At 39.5% G+C, this 22,096-nt stretch overlaps 3 protein-coding genes and 2 non-coding genes across 13 annotated transcripts; all 5 read right to left on the bottom strand.

The window, feature by feature from the left end:
• Positions 1-586: 586 nt before the first annotated feature.
• znf143b (zinc finger protein 143b) lies at positions 587-11,719 on the bottom strand. Of its 6 annotated transcripts, none has more exons than XM_076089584.1 (16): positions 11,547-11,655; positions 9,825-10,009; positions 9,570-9,685; positions 8,781-8,969; positions 8,566-8,646; positions 7,688-7,884; positions 7,432-7,500; positions 7,233-7,346; positions 7,007-7,082; positions 6,034-6,159; positions 5,233-5,412; positions 4,721-4,948; positions 3,766-3,914; positions 2,899-3,051; positions 2,106-2,234; positions 587-960 (listed from the first exon to the last, which is right to left on the bottom strand). In XM_076089584.1, exons 3-16 carry the CDS (start codon positions 9,673-9,675, stop codon positions 877-879), a joined length of 1,881 nt encoding a protein of 626 aa, XP_075945699.1. In that variant the 5' UTR covers positions 9,676-9,685; positions 9,825-10,009; positions 11,547-11,655; the 3' UTR covers positions 587-876. The 6 variants fall into 6 exon arrangements, with proteins under 6 accessions (XP_075945699.1, XP_075945700.1, XP_075945698.1 ...); XM_076089585.1 differs by lacking the exon at positions 11,547-11,655 and adding an exon at positions 10,251-11,490; XM_076089583.1 differs by lacking the exon at positions 9,825-10,009 and having other exon boundaries at positions 11,547-11,719.
• Positions 11,720-15,509: 3,790 nt separating this feature from the next.
• akip1 (A kinase (PRKA) interacting protein 1) lies at positions 15,510-18,584 on the bottom strand. 4 transcript variants are annotated; one of them, XM_076089580.1, is made up of 5 exons: positions 17,673-18,123; positions 17,326-17,517; positions 16,772-16,803; positions 16,550-16,690; positions 15,510-15,895 (listed from the first exon to the last, which is right to left on the bottom strand). In XM_076089580.1, the coding sequence occupies exons 2-5, from the start codon at positions 17,482-17,484 to the stop codon at positions 15,739-15,741; spliced, it is 489 nt and encodes a 162-aa protein (XP_075945695.1). In that variant the 5' UTR covers positions 17,485-17,517; positions 17,673-18,123; the 3' UTR covers positions 15,510-15,738. The 4 variants fall into 4 exon arrangements, with proteins under 4 accessions (XP_075945695.1, XP_075945694.1, XP_075945692.1 ...); XM_076089579.1 differs by having other exon boundaries at positions 16,772-16,846; positions 17,673-18,112; XM_076089577.1 differs by having other exon boundaries at positions 16,550-16,846; positions 17,673-18,584.
• A 129-nt stretch (positions 18,585-18,713) lies between these two features.
• rpl27a (ribosomal protein L27a) lies at positions 18,714-21,854 on the bottom strand. The gene is made up of 5 exons (XM_076089581.1): positions 21,796-21,854; positions 21,043-21,106; positions 20,876-20,951; positions 20,015-20,189; positions 18,714-18,891 (listed from the first exon to the last, which is right to left on the bottom strand). The coding sequence occupies exons 1-5, from the start codon at positions 21,796-21,798 to the stop codon at positions 18,763-18,765; spliced, it is 447 nt and encodes a 148-aa protein (XP_075945696.1). The 5' UTR covers positions 21,799-21,854; the 3' UTR covers positions 18,714-18,762.
• Positions 19,455-19,583, bottom strand: LOC142948169 (small nucleolar RNA SNORA3/SNORA45 family). The gene has a single exon (XR_012953453.1). It is a non-coding gene; the product is annotated as a small nucleolar RNA SNORA3/SNORA45 family (small nucleolar RNA).
• On the bottom strand, positions 20,457-20,586 carry LOC142948170 (small nucleolar RNA SNORA3/SNORA45 family). Its single transcript, XR_012953454.1, has one exon. It is a non-coding gene; the product is annotated as a small nucleolar RNA SNORA3/SNORA45 family (small nucleolar RNA).
• Positions 21,855-22,096: the final 242 nt, after the last annotated feature.

The raw sequence follows: 22,096 nt of genomic DNA, 5'->3' as shown, positions 1-22,096 counted from the left end.
CCTTTGTGTTACTGCATTGTTTTATATATGATTTTTTATAACTAACAAAGTATAATATTAATTTAGCAGCGTGTTGAGATTGAGTGAATTTTAGCCACTTTATATATTGTTGGTTTTTCAAACATCTGTAGAAGAAAGTACAATATAAGAGAACTAGGAGCAATGATAACAAATAAAACCCAAGTAACAGTAGCGTTATCTCTAAATCGTACAGTATTTGAGTAAATGTAGTTAATTTCAATCACTGCTTAAGTCTAAACATGGATTTTTAAAAACCAACATGAAAATATATTTTCCCAAATTGTATATGTGTGAATATGTGCCTTGTACACTGTCTCTTATCAGGTGTTTTTGATTAAGGCTGACATCTGGAAACATGTGCACTCTGCTCTATTTGTCTTCTACATCTGTAAGGTTGTGTTTTCACAATGTTTATCCACCAAACAGGCCTTAATAGTTTGTTTGTCTGTCGTTATAATGCATAAATACTTGCATTGTTTTATATATATACGTATATATAAATTAATTAATAAGTACAATTATGTTTAACAGGTATTTAAAATCAAGTACAATCAACTAATCACACTTTTTTTTAATCTTGTTTTTTTTATTAGAAATAGCGTTAGCTGTACACTGCACTGTGCACTGTGCACCATAAACATAAGAAAGCATTTCCCCCTCTCCCGTCTCTTCTGGTTTGGGGAACAAAATAGCATAGCAGAACTCCAGTTATCAAAATTCTATGTACACATAAAAGCTAAGTTCTTTAGTGGAACAAAAACACGGAGGAAGACTTGTGATTTCTCTCGTTGATATAGTCCAATTGAGATGTTCTTTGTTTGTTATTATCCTAAATCATGGTCCATAATGAGTCCATCAATCATCCAGGCCCGGCGACTCTCCTTGCTGTATTCTTGATGCTATTCTGATGGCTTCCTCCAGCGAAGGCTGATCGCTGAGCTACAGAGAGAAGGAGAACAATGTGCATTATACGATCATTGATCGACATACTGATAACCGATCACTACTACGGATTTACCCCGACGCCCCCATGAAAGACAACACCACCGCCGACTGGTGTTAAAAGGCTTTCGTCACATGTTGATTAAAGGTGGAAAAAGAGCGTTTGCTTTGTGATTAGCATGACAGAAAGAGCCAGAGTGAGTCAATCAAAACAGGGTTTTCCATCATGAATAAAGGTATCGGTCATGAGACCTGCAACCTTTGATGCCATCCTCGTCCCTCTGGGGTTTCAGGCTAGAATAGCTCATTTAGTACTTGAATTAAACGGAATATGTCGTTAAAACACTTCTATTTGTATTTGGATTCATTTTCGTACTGAGAAATAAAACCACAGCAGTAACTTGTTATTAGAAATTTGGCTTCCTCTTTATTCTGCAGATTTAGCGCTGGCGGTCATCATGGATTTTGATTAGTGTCAGTGTCATTTAAACTCCCGTCGGTGTCATCTAAACTCCCGTCGGTGTCATCTAAACTCCCGTCGGTGTCATCTAAACTCCCGTCGGTGTCATTTAAACTCCCGTCGGTATCATTTAAACTCCCGTCGGTATCATCTAAACTCCCGTCAGTGTCATCTAAACTCCCGTCAGTGTCATCTAAACTCCCGTCAGTGTCATCTAAACTCCCGTCAGTATCATCTAAACTCCCGTCGGTGTCATTTAAACTCTCGTCAGTATCATCTAAACTCCCGTCGGTGTCATTTAAACTCTCGTCGGTATCATTTAAACTCCCGTCAGTATCATTTAAACTCCCGTCAGTATCATTTAAACTCCTGTCAGTGTCATCTAAACTCTTGTCAGTATCGTATGAACAGCAGCACACTGAGTGTCGTTCTCAGCAAAAGCAATCAATCAGAAATGCAGCAGACTTTGTGGGATCAATACCAAGTCTATAACTAATATTTCTGAATATAATGGGCCTCTACTTCCCAAATGATCCATTTCACAGATTTTCTGCATTTAAACAACATGGCCGATGTTTCCAGTCTTCTTCTTTCTTCTTCTTCAATAAAGTTAACTAAGCAAATCCGCAGACATGAACTCATCCCACCAGTGTTTTCACTCCTATGGTGTCATTCTACCAACCTGCACAGCAATGTGAGTGCCGTTGGAGGTGGCCAGTAATGTGACAGGATGAATGTCATCCTGCTCTTGGCTGTAGCCAGCCTCCTCCACGGTTTGGAACGCGGCCATGTCCGACGTCATGATGGCCACCTGAGGGAGACGAGAGACAATCAATCACAAATCAATCAGTGACCACAGTTGGTGCAATTTCGGAGGTCCGACAGAGAATTGTTTGGGCCGATTGTCTTTTTTCCCTGATTAGTCCTTAGATAAGGAGTCAGGTTTTCTCTGGAGTATATTTCCTCTACATGTCTCCATCCTGGTCTGTGATGGCCTGTTTACATGAATCATTAGGAGTTTGAAGAGATAGATGTACTTCTTTTGAAGGATGTACACAATCCGAGGGTCCCTAGAAAACTTAAGATACCTAGAAGATTTTTAGCATAAAATCTCCTCAACAATCTGAATAACCGTGCGCAAGAATGTTTGTATTGTTTATACAACACAAGAAGATATTGGTGATTAGTGATCGTCGTCTGCCCACACTGTCTCCAGCAGTGCTGCCGTTTAATTGTTTATAAAACAAATGCTTGTTGAAATTGTAATTGTTATACTGTATATCATTATATAACATACTCGTAATGTTATGTTTATTTTGTGTTAATATTCAAGATTGTCTGGTATTATGAAGCTCAGCTCAGTTAATTAAGTAACACAAATACAATACAATTATATATGTACACAAAATACCCCAAAAGCAAATCATTCAAACATTTTTTTCTACGTTCCACACAACAGTCGGTCAGTTGTTTACCTGTTCTTCTGAGCCGTCTGTTGTTACCATTGTAACCGAGTGAGCACCTTGCGTTGCCAGTTCGTGGGCCGGGATGGTGATGGTCGTACCTTCTTGGGTCACCATCGTGATCGTGCCCCCCATGGCTTGTAAGTCTGCTTCAGAGATACTGACCTGATGTGTGAGGCACAAAATACAGAGCGAAGAACACAATGTGACGATTGGGGACGACTATAAGTGCTTTCAGAGGATATATATATATATATATATATATAGATATAGATATATATATATATATATATATATATATATATATATAGATATATATATAGATATAGATATATATATAGATATATATATATATATATATATATATATATATATATATATATATATATATATATATATATATATATATATATATATATATATATATATATATATATATATATATATATATATATATATATATATATATATATATATATATATATATATATATATATACACACACACACACACACACACACACACAAACATGTTGATGGATATGATGGTTATTCTTCTCTACTTTTAAAGTCAATTTTCAATTTCCTATGTTTGATGATCTTATTGTATGTTGTTGTTTTTTTTACCTTGTAAATCACTTTGTTAGGAAAACTGTGATATAAATAAAGTTTATTAGTATCGTTATTACTTCGGTCATGCTACTGACATGCGACCAAATGCACCTTGAATTAAAAATGCAATTTTCTTTAGGTTTGAACATTGTTAATTACAAACACTTATATAACAGATGCCTTTTCCCCATTTTAAGCCCTCGAACTGTGATTTCTCTTTTCGTTTGTGATGTCATTGTGTGATGTGATGTCACTGCGTTCCCATTACCTGCTGTTGCGTCCCATCCTCCTGCGTTACCAATGCAACGTGCTGCTGACAAATCATGTCCGATCCCTCCACAGGAAGCTGCTCTGAGCCGGAGTCGTCCGCCTCGACCACCGCCGTCGTGTAGCTGACGTTGGGGTCATCAATGGCGTCTGAATTTGAGATTAAAAGATTTTATTTGTTTGTCACTATTTGAGACAGTTATGCCATGTTGCTCAGTAATTAAATTCATACTTTGTTTTCTTTCTGTGTGTATTTCCTGTATTTCGTTTTTGTATTGTGTTTCATATATTTCTTTCTTTTACATTTATTTCTGCTTAATATGGTCTCGTGTTATAATCGTCTTTGGTGGGACATTTTGTATCTCCTCACTTTCTCTACACTTATATTTATATCATACTATTTCTTTGTGGTATCCCATTTGTTGATATCACAGACATTCCCTGTAGGTATTAGGAATGTACATTTCAAACAAATACTATTCAATATTCACAGTGAACTATTCGATCATTCTTTGAAGTCCAAGGTTGTTCTTAGCTAGTTGTTGTTCATTTTCTGCTAACAATTACATTTAATTCAACAGTTATTGACAATAATTTTCACTTTGTATTAACCTGCTTGTTTTGATTTTGAGAAATCAGTTTAAAAATGCTTGTTCTCATTTCCCACAGTTAAAGGCCATGTATTCAGATGGCTTATTATATTCGACCAACAGTCGTCACTATAAATATAATAATTTTATTATCACATAAAACAAAGGAAAGGATCAAATTCTCTATCTGAGGAAGCTGACACCAGACACCGTTTAGCATTTTTGCTTAAAAAATGACTGAAACGATGACTAAAAGTGTTGCCGATGTATTTCTTTGGGCCATCGACTAATCGTTGCAGCTCTATATTCTTATACATCTCACAGAGCTTCATCAAAATAACCTTTTGTGATTATATTTTCACCCACCTGTTGGGGGCTCAAAGTAGGCCTCCTGCTCCTCCTCGATGGGCTCCGTGTCGTTGTGCGCTGTGCGTTTGTGCATGGCCAGTGTTGAGATCTGCTTGTAGGTTTTCCCACAGTGGTTGCAGTTGTAAGGTTTGCAGGGTGTATGAACCACGTGGTGTTTGTAAAGGCTGGAGTATTCTGTGAAGCGCTTTTCACAGCCAGGCACTGTGCAGACATAAGGTTTCTCTCCTGGAGAAGTAGAAAAGGAGGTTTTAATATTTTTTTTTAAAAAGTGACATTTTCAATCCTTATTGCAATGCTCAAGTACTTGTAACAAATTGTTTCTTGCAAACACAACCCATAATAATGCTGGAATCTTTATGTATGAGCCATATTGTTTTCTGCAAACTATTCACACAGTTGTATTTATGTGCTTAACTCAATATTGGGGGTCAGTTGTGCCCGAGTAGGACACCAAACCTCGGTTTCATGACTCATTACACGTCACAGACTGTGACGTAAAGAGGACTCACCAGTGTGTATCCTCATATGGTTCTTGTAGTTGGTGGCACTTGCGAATGACCGTCCGCAGCTTGGCTCAGAGCAGTAGTACGGCCGCTCCCCGGTGTGTGTTCGGATGTGAACTTTGCGGATGTTGGAGGTGGTAAACGACCTGCCGCAGCCATCGACCGGACATTTGAAAGGCTTCTCCCCTGCAGACAAGATATGGGATGTCAGTGGTTTAAGGGGTTACTCATTATTCCAGTTCTATGTCTCCATATCTTTTACAAAAGTCATTGTATGGGTTCACTGATATTTTTGGGGGTATTGTCAATAATGCTGTGACCAGTTCTATGTGTTGATTTTTAAATTGTTGAGGAAACTCAAAGGGTTTGACATCACACGTGCTGGTAATCTATAAGTCTCTCTCTCCCAATGAGATTTTAAAAATCGTTTTTTTCAAAAACAAACAGCAGCAGCCCAGAGTCCTGCGTCTTGTGACGACCCCGTGCTTGAAAAGTCCTCCAGCACTTTGTGGGGAAATTCAGCTCCACACATCCAGATAACAGAACCATGTAATGTGTTCAGCCTATTCTGGACGGAGGCACTGCACCCCAATCTGTGTTGTTTACTAACATGAGGTGCGTGACTCTGGCCTGGTAGTTCTGAACACAATAACACAATTCTAGATTCTCATTTCTGTATCAAACCAACAGCCCTGAGGCCAGTAGCAGTTATCATGTAAGGTCCCAGTAATAGCAAACAGAAGATAAACCCTGTGACAGACCTATGGATCATTATATAATGATATTGTTCTTGGTATTGTTGTGTACCTGTATGAGTCCTTGTGTGCTTTTGAAGGTCTCCGGATGTTTTGAAGGACTTGCAGCAGTTCAGTTCTTGACATCTATATGGCTTCTCCCCCGTGTGTGTGCGTGAGTGACTCTTCAGTCCATACCCTTAAAAAAAAACAGAAACTCAGAGTCAATAACACTCAGATATGACAGTTATTTCTGGGTTAATCAATACACCTCAGTGCAGATTTATTTTGATCTCAAAGTGTTAGTTTGCTGACGTCACTACAGTAATTACATTCATCAAGGTGTTCAATGAAAGAATTACAACAATCAATAAAGAATTGCAAAGTAATCCGCAAAAATGATCTGATGAAGGCTGGATCTCTATACTCTAAATCATGCAATATGGCAAAAAATAAAACAAATAAGACATGTTCCAATGTGTGAATTATTTTAAAACTATATAGCAAACGGCTTAAAACTTTTACTGCTTACAAAAAGAGTTATTTCACTCTCTTGGAAAGTTAAGTAATTGCCCGTTACTCTACCCCGGGAACAGATGACTCACATTATTAAATGTAAACGCTTCTTGAAGACTGATGAATGTGGCGAGGTGTAAATGTAAGTGGTCACTTGCATTCGCCCGAACTATTTGAAAAATGAATTGATCTGTTACATGTGAACTACGTCTTTGAGTTTGACACAATGTGCAAAGAGTGAAAGTATGGATTATAACAATATGGGAACCCTTTTGAAAAACAGAGGAACACTTTTTTTCTTCATTTATAACTTTTGTGTTATTACTATTATTATCTGTTATTATTTTGTCTTACATGTAAGGGAAGGCCTCATTTTAATGTTGGACAATAATCTCTGTGTCTTTGATATTCTTTTGGGCAAAAACATATCTGCTTTTTTGTTATTGGAAGTTACTAATAAGGATATTACTGAAAAAATGTCTTTAAAGTAAATGAGATGGCTCAGAGAGAGAGAAAGTCTCCACAGATACCTGTTGCAAACTTCTTCCCACAGCCTGGATAGTCACAGACGTACGGCTTGTCTCCAGTGTGGGAGCGCTCGTGTACCTGTGGGGACACACACAACAAAACTGTGTAGCAGTCAGGCTGCAAACATAAACTAATAACATCACAGGAAGATGCTGAAAGGGAAATGTTGTCTTTAAACAAGCCCACACTTGAGTAGGCAACACAGCAAAAAAACAAACCCACACACACCTTGAGATGGTGGGCAGTGGTGTAGAGCTTTCCACAGCCCTCGTATTCACAGCGGAAAGACTTCTCTCCTACGTTTGAGCCCCTCGCTGACCTGTCTTGACCCTGTAACACAATCTGAAAGACACGCGAGTTAGACTCCACTGTTAAACCTGGAGGACGGATTAATAAAGTAATGAATAACAGATTCTAGAAAAGATACCCGCATGTGGACGCCATTGTCTACTTCCACTCTGCCGAAGGACCCCAAGGGGTTTTCAATATTCTCCACCTGACAGAAAGGAGACGGGACACTTTCCTATTACAGTACACGCTGTTATCAACATTCACAATCAAGGGGAATGTAAGGGACAAAACATACACACACAAACAATGACTAAAATAAACAGACAAAAGATCAAATTAAAGAGTAACAATGTCAGCGTAGAGAAGAAAATAGGTTTCCTCGTCATGTTTACCTTGGCGGTGTACTGTTCCAGCACGCTGATGGTCTCAGGGTCGATGGCCGTGGCCTCGGCCTGCAGGTCTGCGATGGTGCCGTCGGCCTGGATGGCCAGGATGGTGTTGGACTGGGGCATGTGCACCGTGTGCTGGATGTAGGCGGTGCTGCCGTCCTCCAGCTGCACCTCCTGCAGGCCGCTCTGGTCATATACTTCTGCACAGAAACAAGGAGACGGATGTTCATGGAGAGAAACTGGGACCAGGTCCAGTGTGAAAACTGAGATGGTTGTTTGCTCAGCGTGGATGGATGGTTTCCTACATGAATGTAGTCAAACTTACTGTTTCTTTGGACTAAATCTCTTAGCTATAAAGACATGAGTTATGACCAAATACATTTCTGGGTCTATTTGTTACATTTCTTTGAGCATATTTCAAAACACTGGGTTTGGGTTACCATTGAGTTTCGGTGCAATTTCTACATTCAAAGAAACAGATCTGAGCTGAATGCAGCCACATGACACTGTACTCTGCATTTAAGGTAAAGTGTGTCAGCTGTTCATTAACACAACTAACTAGCCAACTCCTGAAGTTACTAGTACACTCCTCTAAAGGTTGTAAAAGGACTTCTAGGAATTCTTCTTTTACTGTATTTCTCTTCTTATTGACGTAAGTTTGTAATGTCTTGTGTTAAACTGAGAAAAATACAAAAACATTACAACTCTTCATCATAAATGACTGACAAAGCATAACAATGCAAGTTTTTTTGTTACCGTTGTCTCCCTTACATCGAGATGTTATTAAATAAAATGAATGAAATGAGAAAGATATGGAACAAACTCAAAATCCTCTGAGAAAATCAAGCTCGTAGGTGTACTTTTATTATTATTTTTTTTACCTTTGGGTGTGTGGATGTAGGCTGTTGTTCCATCTTCTAGCTGAACTGCTTGTCCATCTTCAAGCTGTAAAGTGTCCCCTCCTAAAACAGTAAACAGTAAGCTCTGCTTAGCTGTATGTCCTGGATACCTCTACAGTATTTACACAGTAGTAAGATGGCGTTAAGTCATCCAGTCAAAATACAAATGAACGATTGCTTTTAGATCTGTATTCTACCTCCTTTAGGCATCGACACATGCTGAACGTAGGCAGCAGAGCCGTCCTCCAGCTGGATCACCTGGCCGTCCATGAACTGTCCATCCGAAAAGGACGATTTGGAGTCGTGCTGGATGTATGCGGTGGACCCGTCTGCGAGAGTGACGGCCTGCAGGCTCACGGTGTCCATGCTCTCCATCTGATCGCCATCTGGGAAAATGGCGTGAAAATGACAATACTTGAAGCGAGAAGATCGTGGAAGTTGCAAGATCATCATGTTATGGTTGTACACGGACCTGAGTTCATATCCTTTAAAATACACACTGCGCGCTCATGTTGACATACTTGATCATCTCATAGTGGGCAAACAAAGCACATAAAATTGACTTGATTACGGTGAAGTTGTTGTTTTTTGCATCCCAAATTTGGGTTGAAATACTATATTTCTATATGACTGATTACCATCTATTAATTCCCAGGTTATAAGTCTTGTAAAGTCTAGAGGAAGACATCTGATGAACAGTGATTCCTCTATGAACCAAACACACTGTTACCTCTCTCTGTCCTACTGTGTCTGCAATATTCGCATTTGAGTAGTATTTACTGCAACATCCTTATGTGTCATGCATCATATTGTTTATAGTAGATGCATCTGCACTTTTTATAGTATGACACTTAGATTTATTGCATGGGATTTTGTCTTATTTACTCAGCAGCAATAAAGCAAAAGCATTATCATAAAAGAAAATATGAAATACAAATATTTTGGCCGGTTGTCCGTATCGAGCTGTATTCCAGTCTTGAGCTCACCTGCCACCGTCACAGCCTCCGTCAGACAGAGTGTGACCGGCTGCCCGTCTGCATCGTGAAACTCTGCCATTCCCTGGGAGTCCCGGTTTATCTGGGCCAAGAGCATGCTTCAGCTGCTGGAGCGGAGACACACACAGAGACACATTTGAAACCTATACTGGTGTCCACATGTCAGAATCAAAAAAACAAAAAACACAGGACATGATGTTTGTCTGTCCTTTGTGCCAAGGTGGTGAGCACTTCCAGGAAATTAACCTTGTTTTGAGTGGTTGATGATCGACAAGTGGGGGTTTTCCAGCTTGTGTGGGGTGTATCTTGGCTTGGTTTAGGTTGTAGAATTTTGGGACAGTTGGGCCCAGAACACATCATCAGTAATGTTCCCTTGTGTCATTGAGTGTTTCGGCCTTTCAACACTATACACCCTCCCCAAGGGCGGCCAGCTGCAGGATGATCAGCCCAGACACAGAGAGACACATGAAGTCAGAGCCTTTAAATTCAGGGAATAAAGCATAACCCACCACAAAGCCCTTATCGTGTCAGTAACTGTGGTTTTGTGGTGCATGTTCCCAAACTAATTTTCTCTTAAATTCTAACAAATAACTGTAAACATCCCATTATACACTAGTGACTCTTATAATCCTTAATATTGGTTCAAAAAACAGACCAGACATGCTGTCATACCTCGTCACCACATGCGTTCCCCGTCTGTTCTCATTTTACTTAGCCTTTTGTTGGTTTGCTTGTTTTGTTTTTATGTTTTACCTTCCTCTTTTGTAATGTCATGTGATTTTATGTTGTCATGTTTTAACTGCCTGTCTGCTTACCCTTGTTTTGTATTAAATGTCTGCATTGTACATGTCCTACTATACATGACACTTGTCTTAGTCCCCTGAGCTTTTTATTCCTCCATGTTTTGATTTCACCAGTTCTACGTCTACATGTCGTGTGTTTTATTGTTCTTTTAATTGCCATTTTAACATCAGGCTAAGGAACAACATTTAAAAAATGCATTACCATCACTGACACTTCTACATTGATGTTGATCAATGTGCATTGTCCCTGGAAATATTTAGCACACATTCAACTTTTGGTATCTTTAAGTGTAGATGGTAAAAATGGCAATAGAACAGTAATAATTATAGTGTTATGGTGGGTGAAGACTTGTAAAAGTATTAATATGTATTATTAAAGTAAAGGTATGTATACAAGTATAGTACAGGTCAGTGATGCATTATAATACTTCAGAGATTATCAATAAGGCATAACATAGCAAACTTGACAGTTGTAGTCACAGCTCTATAAATATTGTACTTTTTATGCTAATGAGTGACCACCACCTAAGTGGGCTCTTATTTCCTCTCAGCTGTTTTTTGGCGCTTGATATTTTGAATATAGCATTTTGGGGGGTAGCTAGCACAACTATGACTTTGCCACACGTGTCACTCTGTAATAAAACATTACATATTAAGTATAGTGGAGCGGCTGTTAAAGGCTGCTCGGTTAGCACACTTGACTGATAGCATGTTTGAATGCACAGCCGAGACGTAACGTCATGTAACGGAGGAGTAGGGTGGTTAGCCACCATGCTAACAGCATTGCTAACTACGCTAACCGAATTGGTGCTGTCACGACTTCTTTTAGCGGCTTTAACTAGCTTTATTGTTGCGGATAATCACGTTAACGAGAATACAGTAATAAGGAGTTAACGTGTGTAGTCTTGGCTGACTCTGTGACAACTGGAGGTGCTATCTAGCTGTCTCCATGCAGCTCCCAGACGAGCTACTATAACTAGGAAACAAGAGCTAATTAATGATAACTTAAGCATTTTGACTCGCTGGATGTCATTTTGTATTTCACGTGAAAACGCTATTTCTCGTCCTTCTTTTGAATCCCGGTCGCAGCCCGTCACTCCCTCTCCCTCTCGGAGATGGCTGTGGGAATAATGCATACTGGGTAAAAACCAATTTATATACTAACCTCCGAAAAATTTCCAACAATTCCTCCTGTTCGACCACCATGCACCAGTGCAGGAAACGCTCCACACGCCGGGAACATGTATTGCGGCAGAATCCTCAGCGACTGCGCCCGCCTACCCGCAATTCAGACCCGCTGATTGGTCGAAGAGATCACAGCTCCCGCTCTGATTCGTCTAAGCGAGGCTGCGTTGAGGTTATTCAGCTTCCCGGGCCCCTTGCAGACGCCATTCCGCGTCGGTTTTCGTATTGTCTCGGGCTGTTTTCACCAGAAAATGCGCAGCGTCGTCGTTATAAAATAAATATTTAAGCTTCAATTCAAGACGACATTCAACCGAGACTGTGGATTGCAAGCCACGGTGTGCCGCAGGAGGTGGTTTGATGGGTTCTGCTGCAATATAAACAGCGATGCGTGGGGAGGTTTTTCGGCATCCATGTTGAAAACAAGGTCGTGTGGGTAAAAAAACACGGGGGAATGTGGGCAATGGAGTGAAGAAGCGAGGCTCAGATGGATGAAACGTACAGCTGACACCTAACATTTGTATATCTTTATAGAGGTATAAAGGTAGCTGAACCAATAAAACATAGTAGTTTATCAATATTTTGTGTGTCTAATATTTGTCTACAAAATGTAGTGGAGAAGAAGTATAAAGTAGCAGAAAATGGGAATACTCAAGTACAAGTACTCCATTTAGTGCTTGAGGAGAGTATATGAATAAATGTACCTAAAGCTACATTTCACCACTGATTGATCTTAGTCTTTGGTAGCCTACAGTGCTCTATTAACAAATTAACCCAATATTATCAACGTCCTTGAATACATTTAGACCAATACAAGACTGTTAGTTATTATTAGTTATCCTAGAAGTAATTAACTGACTGAAAGCCAGCGCAGCGACTTTACATCTAAGTGTGTACAGGTGTGTAATAATACAGGAATATGAAGTATTATTATACCTCAGGGATATTAATACTAATACAAGCACATTTTATAGTTGTAGTTATGGATCTAAAAACAAACAACAATTTAGACTCTGCTCATTTTGATTAGGTGGAGCAACGTGCACACATGTCGACTTTTTATTATATTTCTTGTCCTATATTGGGTTTTATTTTTGTATAGTTATAAAAAGGGAAATGACAATACAAGTTTCAATAAAAAAAACGTTTTAACAAAAGAATTTGTGTTGAAAATGATGTTTATTTTATTCACAACATCATTTTATTTCTAACGGAGTCACGATTCAATAAAGTGACGTTTTGTTCCGTGTTGAAGCTGCCACGAGAGACACAAACAAACCGGAAAATAACATCAAAGTAAAAGTCAATAATTATTTGCATTAAACGGCTACAGCTTTAATTATATAGTCCCACAAACAAGTTATGCTGGTCTTCCATCTAAAAACACTGCAGTCAGTATTCATGCATTTCAATGTAACTGTTTATACTTGATTATGTTAATATATTTTTTTGGTCCAAGATTCTCATAATGTAATCTATTTGCATTAATAGTTATTGTGTTAGTGTTTATATTGTTATCTCTCTTCTAGTTTTAGTACTTTGGCTCTTTTATATTTTCCTTTTTTGTTTCCATAAAGCACTTTGAAATGCATTTATATGAAAATATACTGTGAATAAACTTCACCTGAACTTGTAATTTCCTTTAACAAACATTATCTGTTGTTTTGGGGGGGCTATAATTTAGTTAGTCTGGCAATAAATATACCTATGACCAGAGGAACTATTGTGTCAATTATTTAGAATTAAAATAAACTTTATGTCTTTTGTGTGATAAAATCACCTCATTTAACGTTTTTGCTTATTCTGTTAAAGGTTTAATTTGACAGAAAGAGAAAGTATCAGTTTGCAGAAAATGTCCGTACAGGCTATATTGTTATTGAAACAGGGACGTTCAGATTTAGCTCTGTATCGCACATCAAAATGTCAGATAATTTAAATTTGCCACGTTTTTTTAATCGAGTTTTACTTTGAACGTTCAGACCAGATGTCGTACTACTTGTTTCCGGTCTGACTTGACTACCTGCACTGGTCATGGTGGGGGGTGTCTTTATTACTCATCACCGGGGATTCCTCATCATAAACATATACTGGTGAAGGCTACAGATTCAGATCTCACACTCACACAAACACACACCGCCTCGGGTCGACTCTGATACCGATGTCATGCTCACCGGGATGCGGACTGAGAACCTTGTGGACTCGGGGGTCCTGGATGCTGCGGCTCTGAGGCAGCAGAGGAAGCTGAAACAGGCGATCCAGGTCCTCCACAAGGTCCTCCATCTGCTGCCTCTGGATGGACTGAAGAAGCTCGGACGTCCAAACGGGGTGAGCCTCTTATGACAGGCCTATTATAAAGTACTATGGGCCTACTATACAGTATATATTATGTTATACTATATTACTACACTTCACCTTACATCCCATACTATATTAAAGGATACTGTTTTATGGTATTATATTTTATAACCTTATAAACTATATTCTGTTTATATTATGTTTCCACATTAATACAGACACTAAATACAATTACTTATATATTTATATTTTAACTACTATTCTGTTTTAGCTTTATAGATCCTAATATTTATTTAAGACTTTCTGTTTATCTGTATTTATTTGTGTCCATCCAATTTTATCATATAGTCACATTTTGAGGCCTAAACCTGAACCAAATCACAGGCTTTAGGCTAGAATATTGCAAGTCATGTAAACAGAGGAGTCACTGTTATTTATTTTTACTATTTTAATGTATCCTATTCAGTTATGGGATGATGTATAGCCAATATAATATAGATATTTGACAAACCCTGAGGTGCCTTCCTCCCCCTCATCCTCCTCCTCTTCCAGAGGACGAGAGCAGAGCGGTGAAGCTGAGGAGTAAACGGCAGCGTCCTCCCTGGAGGTACTGGAGACGAACTGGGCCGGAGCCACAACACAAGACAGCCAGGTGGGAAACACAGACGACGACTCAACTAAATACACGCCAGTAAAATAAGGTCATCAAGGTTGTGAAAGTTGCTCTGCAATTAGGTTTAAACCTGCATTTTCTGGGTCAAAGTCACATACAAGGATATTTTCATTGTCTTTGTACAACAGGGTTGCACAACGAAATGCAGTGTACTCCCATTTTCCATAACAAAACACAAAAACACGTTATATGTAGAGGGTGGAGGATGGATTAAGGAGTCTCACAGCCGGAGGAAAGAAGCTGTTCTGAACTCTGGTTGTTCGGCAGCTGATACTTCTGTAACTCTTGCCAGACGGCAGCAGAGTGATCAGGCTGTGGTGGGTTTTGTCTTTTAATATCATTCACGGCTCTTTGCAGGCGCCTCTTGTCACCAATATCACTGATGCACGATGGATGTGTACCGATGATGTTCTTGATGGTTTTTAATCACCCACTGTACAGCTTTCCAGTCCTGAGCCGTGCACATCCAATGCCAGTTTTTAATGTCAACAGTCAGGATGCTTTCTATTGCTCTTCTGTATAAAGTAACAAGAACCTGGCACAGGGATTTTGCTTTACCAAGTTTCCTTAAGAAATACAGCCGCTTATGAGCATTCTTCACCTTCACATCCCATCCTCACCTTGCCCTCAGAAACTGCTGTTTAAACTGCCGCTGTGGTTCAGTTTGAACCCAGTTGCTGTGTCCTGTAAAATCCTTAAACTACTGTCGAGAAGGTTTAACTTAAACCTGTTCAGCTTCCCTGTCCCACAGATCGGTGCCTCGCCCAATCACAACTCTCTGTTTCAGTCACTTCCTGGTGCAAAAGGAAGGAGAGCGAACATCAGAGACGTTTTTGCAACGACCGACTTCAAACCTCGACCACCGGCGGGACTGAGGTCTTTCTCTGGCTACAATGCTGCTACTGTTTACACATAATGTGTCAGTGCACCAATAAAACCTCACGGCAGAAATATTGTTAGAAGTTAAAGATACATGAATTTGATAAAAAATACAACTTTATTTATACACACTGATGCGGTTTAAGTGCAGGTTAAGACTTCATGATGTTGTAAAATAAAATGTGGCTTCTCAATATGCAGCAAATAAAAACATTTTGATCGCAAAATGAAATATAAACTCTAAAAAGGAAAGCAATAAACACACACAAACAGCATTAGCTTTGGTCAGTTTTGGTATTGAGGGTTAAGGGTGACCGGTCAGGTCAGGTCAGAGGTCAGAGATCAAAGGTGAGGTTGATGCTCTCCCCAGCTCTGACGCTGACCAGCTGAGTCTGCTGCTGTAACTCCGGCACGCTGGCAGTGACGGCGTACGACCCCGGTGAGACCTCGATGAAGAAATCCTCACCAGACGCCGACACACAACCCTGAAGAGAAAGACACTTTACTTTTAAAAATACTTTACTTTTTGTTCCCCTGATTCCATAAAATATAAAATTCAAAAAGCACCAAAATATCTCTCTCAAATACAATTACAAAACCTTTGTTTCAGTGTGTCGTCAGAATCACTGTTTCAAGAACATTTTAGTTGAAGATAAATGTCTGGATGCATTATTGATTGGTAACACTGGTATTTTCAGTGTCCTATTTTACATTTTGTGAAAATCAACACTTGCAAGCTTTTTTTGTTTGCTGTTCTGTATGTTTAAATTCAAAAAGCGACCACAGACCTAGAAAATGTATTTGAGGCACACAAGCTGAGTGTTTTCAAGTGGCTGGTGGTGCATATTAAATATTTAGCAAGCTTACGATCCAGATATCTTTCTCAGTAATTGGAAGTCCAAAATAAGTCTCAAGAGTCAGTGAATATTGAAATTACAGAAGCTAAATGATTCACTCTGTCACCTGTGGGCTGTTTGCTAACACATTGGCCATTAGTAACCTGTTGAATTGACATGGAGCTGTTCCTCCGAGTTTGTTTTTAAGATTTTTTTACTGCTTCCTAATTATCAAAAGACACATTTGACACATGAAAGCTGCAAGTGACTCAAAGACAAAAAGAAGCAGCAGATTCTTCTTACTTTGTATTGTGGCACCGTTGCATGTTTTCTGGCCGACTGTGCAGGCGCTGTCGTCCCAACAGCTGGCCGTGAGTGGAACCTGGACACGTGGCTCCTCTCGGTATCAGTGGGCTCGGAGCAACAGCCCGACTCATAAAACCTCTGCAGACACAGACAACTAGTCACATTTGAGCGCTCAGGGCCGAGCTGAAAGCGTAGCGGTGCAGGTAAATAATGGCCGACCTTGCACTGATGGGTCTGCTGTGCCATGAGCCCTGCGAGGGTTGCAAAGACATCATCAAGCTCTGTGTGGGCTCTCTGCAAAATGTTAAATGCAAGAGAATTGAGTCACAAATAATCAGGTCACCCAAATATATATATATATATATATATATATATATATATATATATATATATATATATATATATATATATATATATATATATATATATATATATATATATATATATATAGATATATATAGATATATATATAGATATATATAGATATATATATAGATATATATATAGATATATATAGATATATATATAGATATATATAGATATATATAGATATATATATATATATATATATATATATAGATATATATATATATAGATATATATATATATATATAGATATATATAGATATATATAGATATATATAGATATAGATATATATAGATATATATATATATAGATATATATAGATATATATATATATAGATATATATATATATAGATATATATAGTTTTTTTATGATGGGGTCTCTATACAGCAAACGTGCAGGGGCACCTTGACAGGGATTTGTGTGTCTTCATCTGTAGTAGTGGGGGTCTGGGAGGCTCCAGTGCTCGTCCAGTCTACACTCCGCCTGGAGGCCCGCTCCAGCACCTCCAGGCCCAGACTGGCAGAGCGCCGCAGAGAGGATTCCAGCCAGGCTTGGCTTGCCATGAAGAGGTCGAGATAAACTCAGGTGTCCTTCACCTGAGTGGAGGAACGAGCAGACAGACCTCAGCCTCTTTCCTTACGTACCCTTTACCTCACAGTACAAATATACTTGTCTTTTCAGCTTGAAAACAGCGCATGCGTGAAGATTAACTAATAAAGCGGCACGTTTGTTACTTTAATTCGCTACTTACTTTATCTCCGTTGCCGACGCGAGCTCAACACCGAAAACCTCAAACAATCTCACGTTCCATTGCATACGTCACGTTCCAATTAACGTTTTCGACACGATAACGTCACACTGTTCCCTCGCGCCGTGTCAACAAACCCCCGAGTGAAGAGATGATTTGTGTCTGTGTTTACCTGTTGAACGCACGGATAACTGGACGGTTAGCGAGTAAACACACAAACACAAGAAACGGTGCTTCTTCATTCAGTCTGCAGCTTGTTGCCCGTGGTGCTTTTCAAGTGACAGGACAGGAAATCCTGCATGTTAAGCCCCGCCCCAAACACTCAAGAGTCACGTGGAGAATGTTTTACTGGTCCTGGTTTGTAAGGAATTGTGATAATGTCAATAGTCGCTCTCATAAGACCTTCCGAGTATATCTCGAGGGTTATCACTTGAATAAAAATATATTTTTTACTCGAATTCATTGTGGTCCCCTAAACACTCGTCTCCAATCAGGAGTCTTTACATATCCTCGATCAATTTGGATCTTCAGTGCTCTAAAATATTAAACAAAAAAAATCTAGGAAATGGAAAACTATTTACTGGTTTAACTGTTAACCAGTGTTGAGGGGTCCCATATGAATCTCTCTCCATTCCTGTTGTCACTTTAACCAAGATGCATTGTCATCACTTTTCCGTGTTCCTATATTCACGTCAATGTCAAAGAGAGGACTTGTTTCAAACACCAAGTCCCGTTTTCAAACTTCACATTTTGAGGGCTGCAGTAACCCCGATAAGACCGGCTGGGTGTTTTGATCGAGGGAACCTGTAGTCATTGTTACAGGGCATACTTGACCCCAACAAGACAGTTGTACAAGTAAAAACAATTTTACAACATTGTGCTGATTTAAACCTTACTGTGAAGGATAACTAAATTTGGGCATGAGGCAATCTGAAAATACCAGCAACAAATATTGCACTTTTACAAAAGGGCACAAGTTTCAAATGCAGCACGCATCATAACTGCCATATATGGAGGCATTTAAATTAAGACATGACAATCATGTAGTTCCATTTATACAGTTTATTTTTGCAAAAACACACTGAGAGGAACATTATGCCATCAGCACACAGGCTCCTCCCACTGCCTTGATCTTCTCCTCGGCCCGTCGGCTGAAGAACTTGGCCTTGACGATCACTGGCTGTTTGGGCAGCTTGCCTTTGCCCAGGACTTTGTAGTAGCCCTGCAAAAATATATATATTAGAAACACATTAGTGCAACCAGATAATCACAAAGACCAATTTGTCTGGCAAAATTCTTTCCCTAAATAGACAATAAAGCCCATAAAGTTATGGATCCACTGCTGTCTTCATATCCAGCAGCACACTACTACCAGTGGCAAATCAAGCCCATGTTATGTCACAATATATGTACAACACCATATACAAAATACAGTTATAGGAAGACCAACACAGCACCAAGTATATTATGCAAATCTTCATCCAACGCAAATGCATTGGACTCAGTTATTATTCCTTTTATTGTAGCTTGCAACATTTAAGTACGGACTGAAATATACCAACAAGTATTACAGACAGGGGGAGAAAATTACAGCTTTGTCACTAAAGTAACACCGCAAAACGTTTGTGCATGTTTCAATTCTTTAGAAAATCTTTCACTTTGTGTCAGTCATTCCTACGTGTCTCAAAATGATAAGATTTTTGTCAAAGTGTGGATAAAATTTCAATGATTATTTCCCCCCCAGTTGTTAATTTTATGTGACTGCGGCATCAGTGATATCAAGTAGTTTGTAACTGACCGTGTGGCCGACTGGCCTACAAAGAGCCAGTCGGTGAATAGGCCCAGCCTTCACTCTAAGAGGACTCTAGCACACCAAGACAATGAGTTGTGTCAAGGCGAGACTCTAGTCTCTACAGCAAAATACATCTCTACTGAACAAAGCTGACCTGGAAATAGACTTATTACGCGTCAGATGAGAACAGTGACATCATTGCATCCAGTACAGAGAGGTGCGATATATGTGAAGTTTAGCTTCGATCAAGGACCAGGGAAATAGTAATTCATAGAAAGTGTAAAAAAAAAAAAAAAAAAAAAAAAAAAAACTTCGCAACCCCAAAGCTTTATTAACAAACTGTAATCTTTTATCTACCAACTGGTCACAAATACAAAGCGGTTAAAGACAGCTACCGTAACCACATTCCTTTACCTACTGTCTTTGAGCTATGCCGATACTTGGTCTTTAAAAAAACAACACAATGTTAGACCCCAACTGACCCTCCGCCTCCGTTTAGTGATGAGGAGACAAAACAACCCGTCCGTTAACGACACCATTGGTCACTACTTACAGCGCGCACGGCATCGATGATGGGCGTGGGTCCGTCGGGCTTCTTGCCGTAGTTGAGCCTGGTCTGCTCGCTCACCAGCTGCCACAGCTTGTCCAGGTTGATGGTGGGGCAGTGGGTTGTGTTCCTCTTCAAATGGTAATGTCTCATACCCACCTTACCGAAGTACCCAGGATGGCTAAGGAGACACAGGGAGGACAGAGGAAAAAGGTCAATTGCCGGACTAGGACATAGGCTGGAAACGTTTAAGCTGTTGTACAGGTTAAGACTTTGGCAAGTAATCATTCATTTTAATGTGTTGCTCCTCTTATAAATCTCTCTAGACTTCAAAATTAACCAAAGACAGCTTAGAAATAAACATGTCACTTCGTGTGGATAAACTGTCTATGATTATTTCCCCCCAGCTATTAATATTATGAGACTGCAGCATCAGCTATATCAAATAGTTTGTAACTGACCATGTGGGTGACTGGCCTACAAAAGAGCCAGTCGGTGAATAGGACCAGTCTTCACTATAAGAGGACTCTAGCACACCAAGACAACGAGTTATGTCAAGGCGAGACTCTAGTCTCTACAGCAAAATACATCTCTACTACCAACAAAACAGATACTGTCACACGAGGCAAAGAGGAAAACTATAAATAAAACATCAAGTGTGTAACATGTCAGAAAAACATTGCAGATCAACCTACTCATCTGCCTTTAAGATAGATATTTCCACAAACCCATAAGCTGAAACTTACCAGTGTCAGGGTGTTTGTAAACATGAACATGCATATTTAATTCAGAGGGTTAATACATTAACACGCTGTGTTGAAAACCTCAACACATAAGCAGCATCTCTTCATGTCATGCAGCACTTACTATTTGTCGAAGTTGATTCTGTGGTGATGCATACCACCAGCATTACCACGACCTCCAGGATGCTTCCTGTGCTTGCCTGTGGGGAGATGGACAAGTTAGAAGTGAACCATGTGTCACACACACAGTGAGACTATGGAGATCACCTTTAAACTCAGGTTAACGCTTACCAATGCGACCATGTCCGTGGCTGACATGTCCTCGGAGCTTCCTAGTCTTGGTCTGCTTGGTGGGCTGTTAGGAAAAGATTTGGTGTCGATTAGAATAAACTACATAGTGTCAACAATCGTGGTTCTATCATAACCAGTGGAGCTAGCTAGCTTAGCCAAATAACCTCTTACGTTACTTGGAGGTATCAATAGACTTTGTAGTCTGTCAACTTTGAACCGTTAACAGCAAATACTTCACACTAAAACAGGTATTCGCATGCAGTTTTTTCTTAAAACGAACAAAATCTTAGACCAATCTCTTAATAGCTGCTTTCATGCTGCCTAGCATCGTTGGAGGCTAATGCTAATTCAACTGCATCTACAGGTAGGCTGTTAACTCTCACAACATACAGCATAATGAACAATTAACATGTTACTCCCGGGCACTTTTACACATTAAACCGGGACTACCGCTGTTACATTAATTTAGACTACGGTAGTTTTGTGTACGCGGTTTAAGACATGCGAGTATAGAGAGAATATTCTTGCTGAATGATGCAGCTGAGGGCCGAAGAGATCCCAGCTCTCAACACGGCAAACCGCTCACAAGATCCCATAATGGTACTAAATCACGGGACAAAACAGCCAGTAAATGACCGTAGGAGTTGGCTGCACCGTAAACCACCACCGAATGATAGTTTGCAGTAGGAATGACCAAGGATGGACATAGATTTAACTGTATTTCAAAGCACAGGGATGCGTGAGAGCACCTACCATCTTGGAGGCTAGGAGAAAGAGGAACGGGATTTGTAAACCTCGCGGTTTTGTGCGAGATTTGGCTTCTGGCTGCAAAAGTGCAAAATAAACACACAGCGACGCCTAGTGGTGGACGAAGGAAACGACTTTGTGAATTGTACACAAAACAGCCATCAGTGCTGATATGTAACTAAGTACATTTACTCAGGTACTGTACCTAAGAACAATTTTGAAGTACTTGTACTTTACCTAAGTATTTATGGTACTTTGCACGTTGTAATCCACCAATTCATAAGGATTATTATAGTATTTTCTAAAA

The sequence above is a fragment of the Anarhichas minor genome, unplaced genomic scaffold (genome assembly GCF_050575085.1).
Source record: "Anarhichas minor isolate MPS153535 unplaced genomic scaffold, ASM5057508v1 ptg000011l, whole genome shotgun sequence".
Classification (NCBI taxonomy): Eukaryota; Metazoa; Chordata; class Actinopteri; order Perciformes; family Anarhichadidae; genus Anarhichas; species Anarhichas minor.
This window is presented reverse-complemented; position numbering and strand designations above follow the sequence as displayed.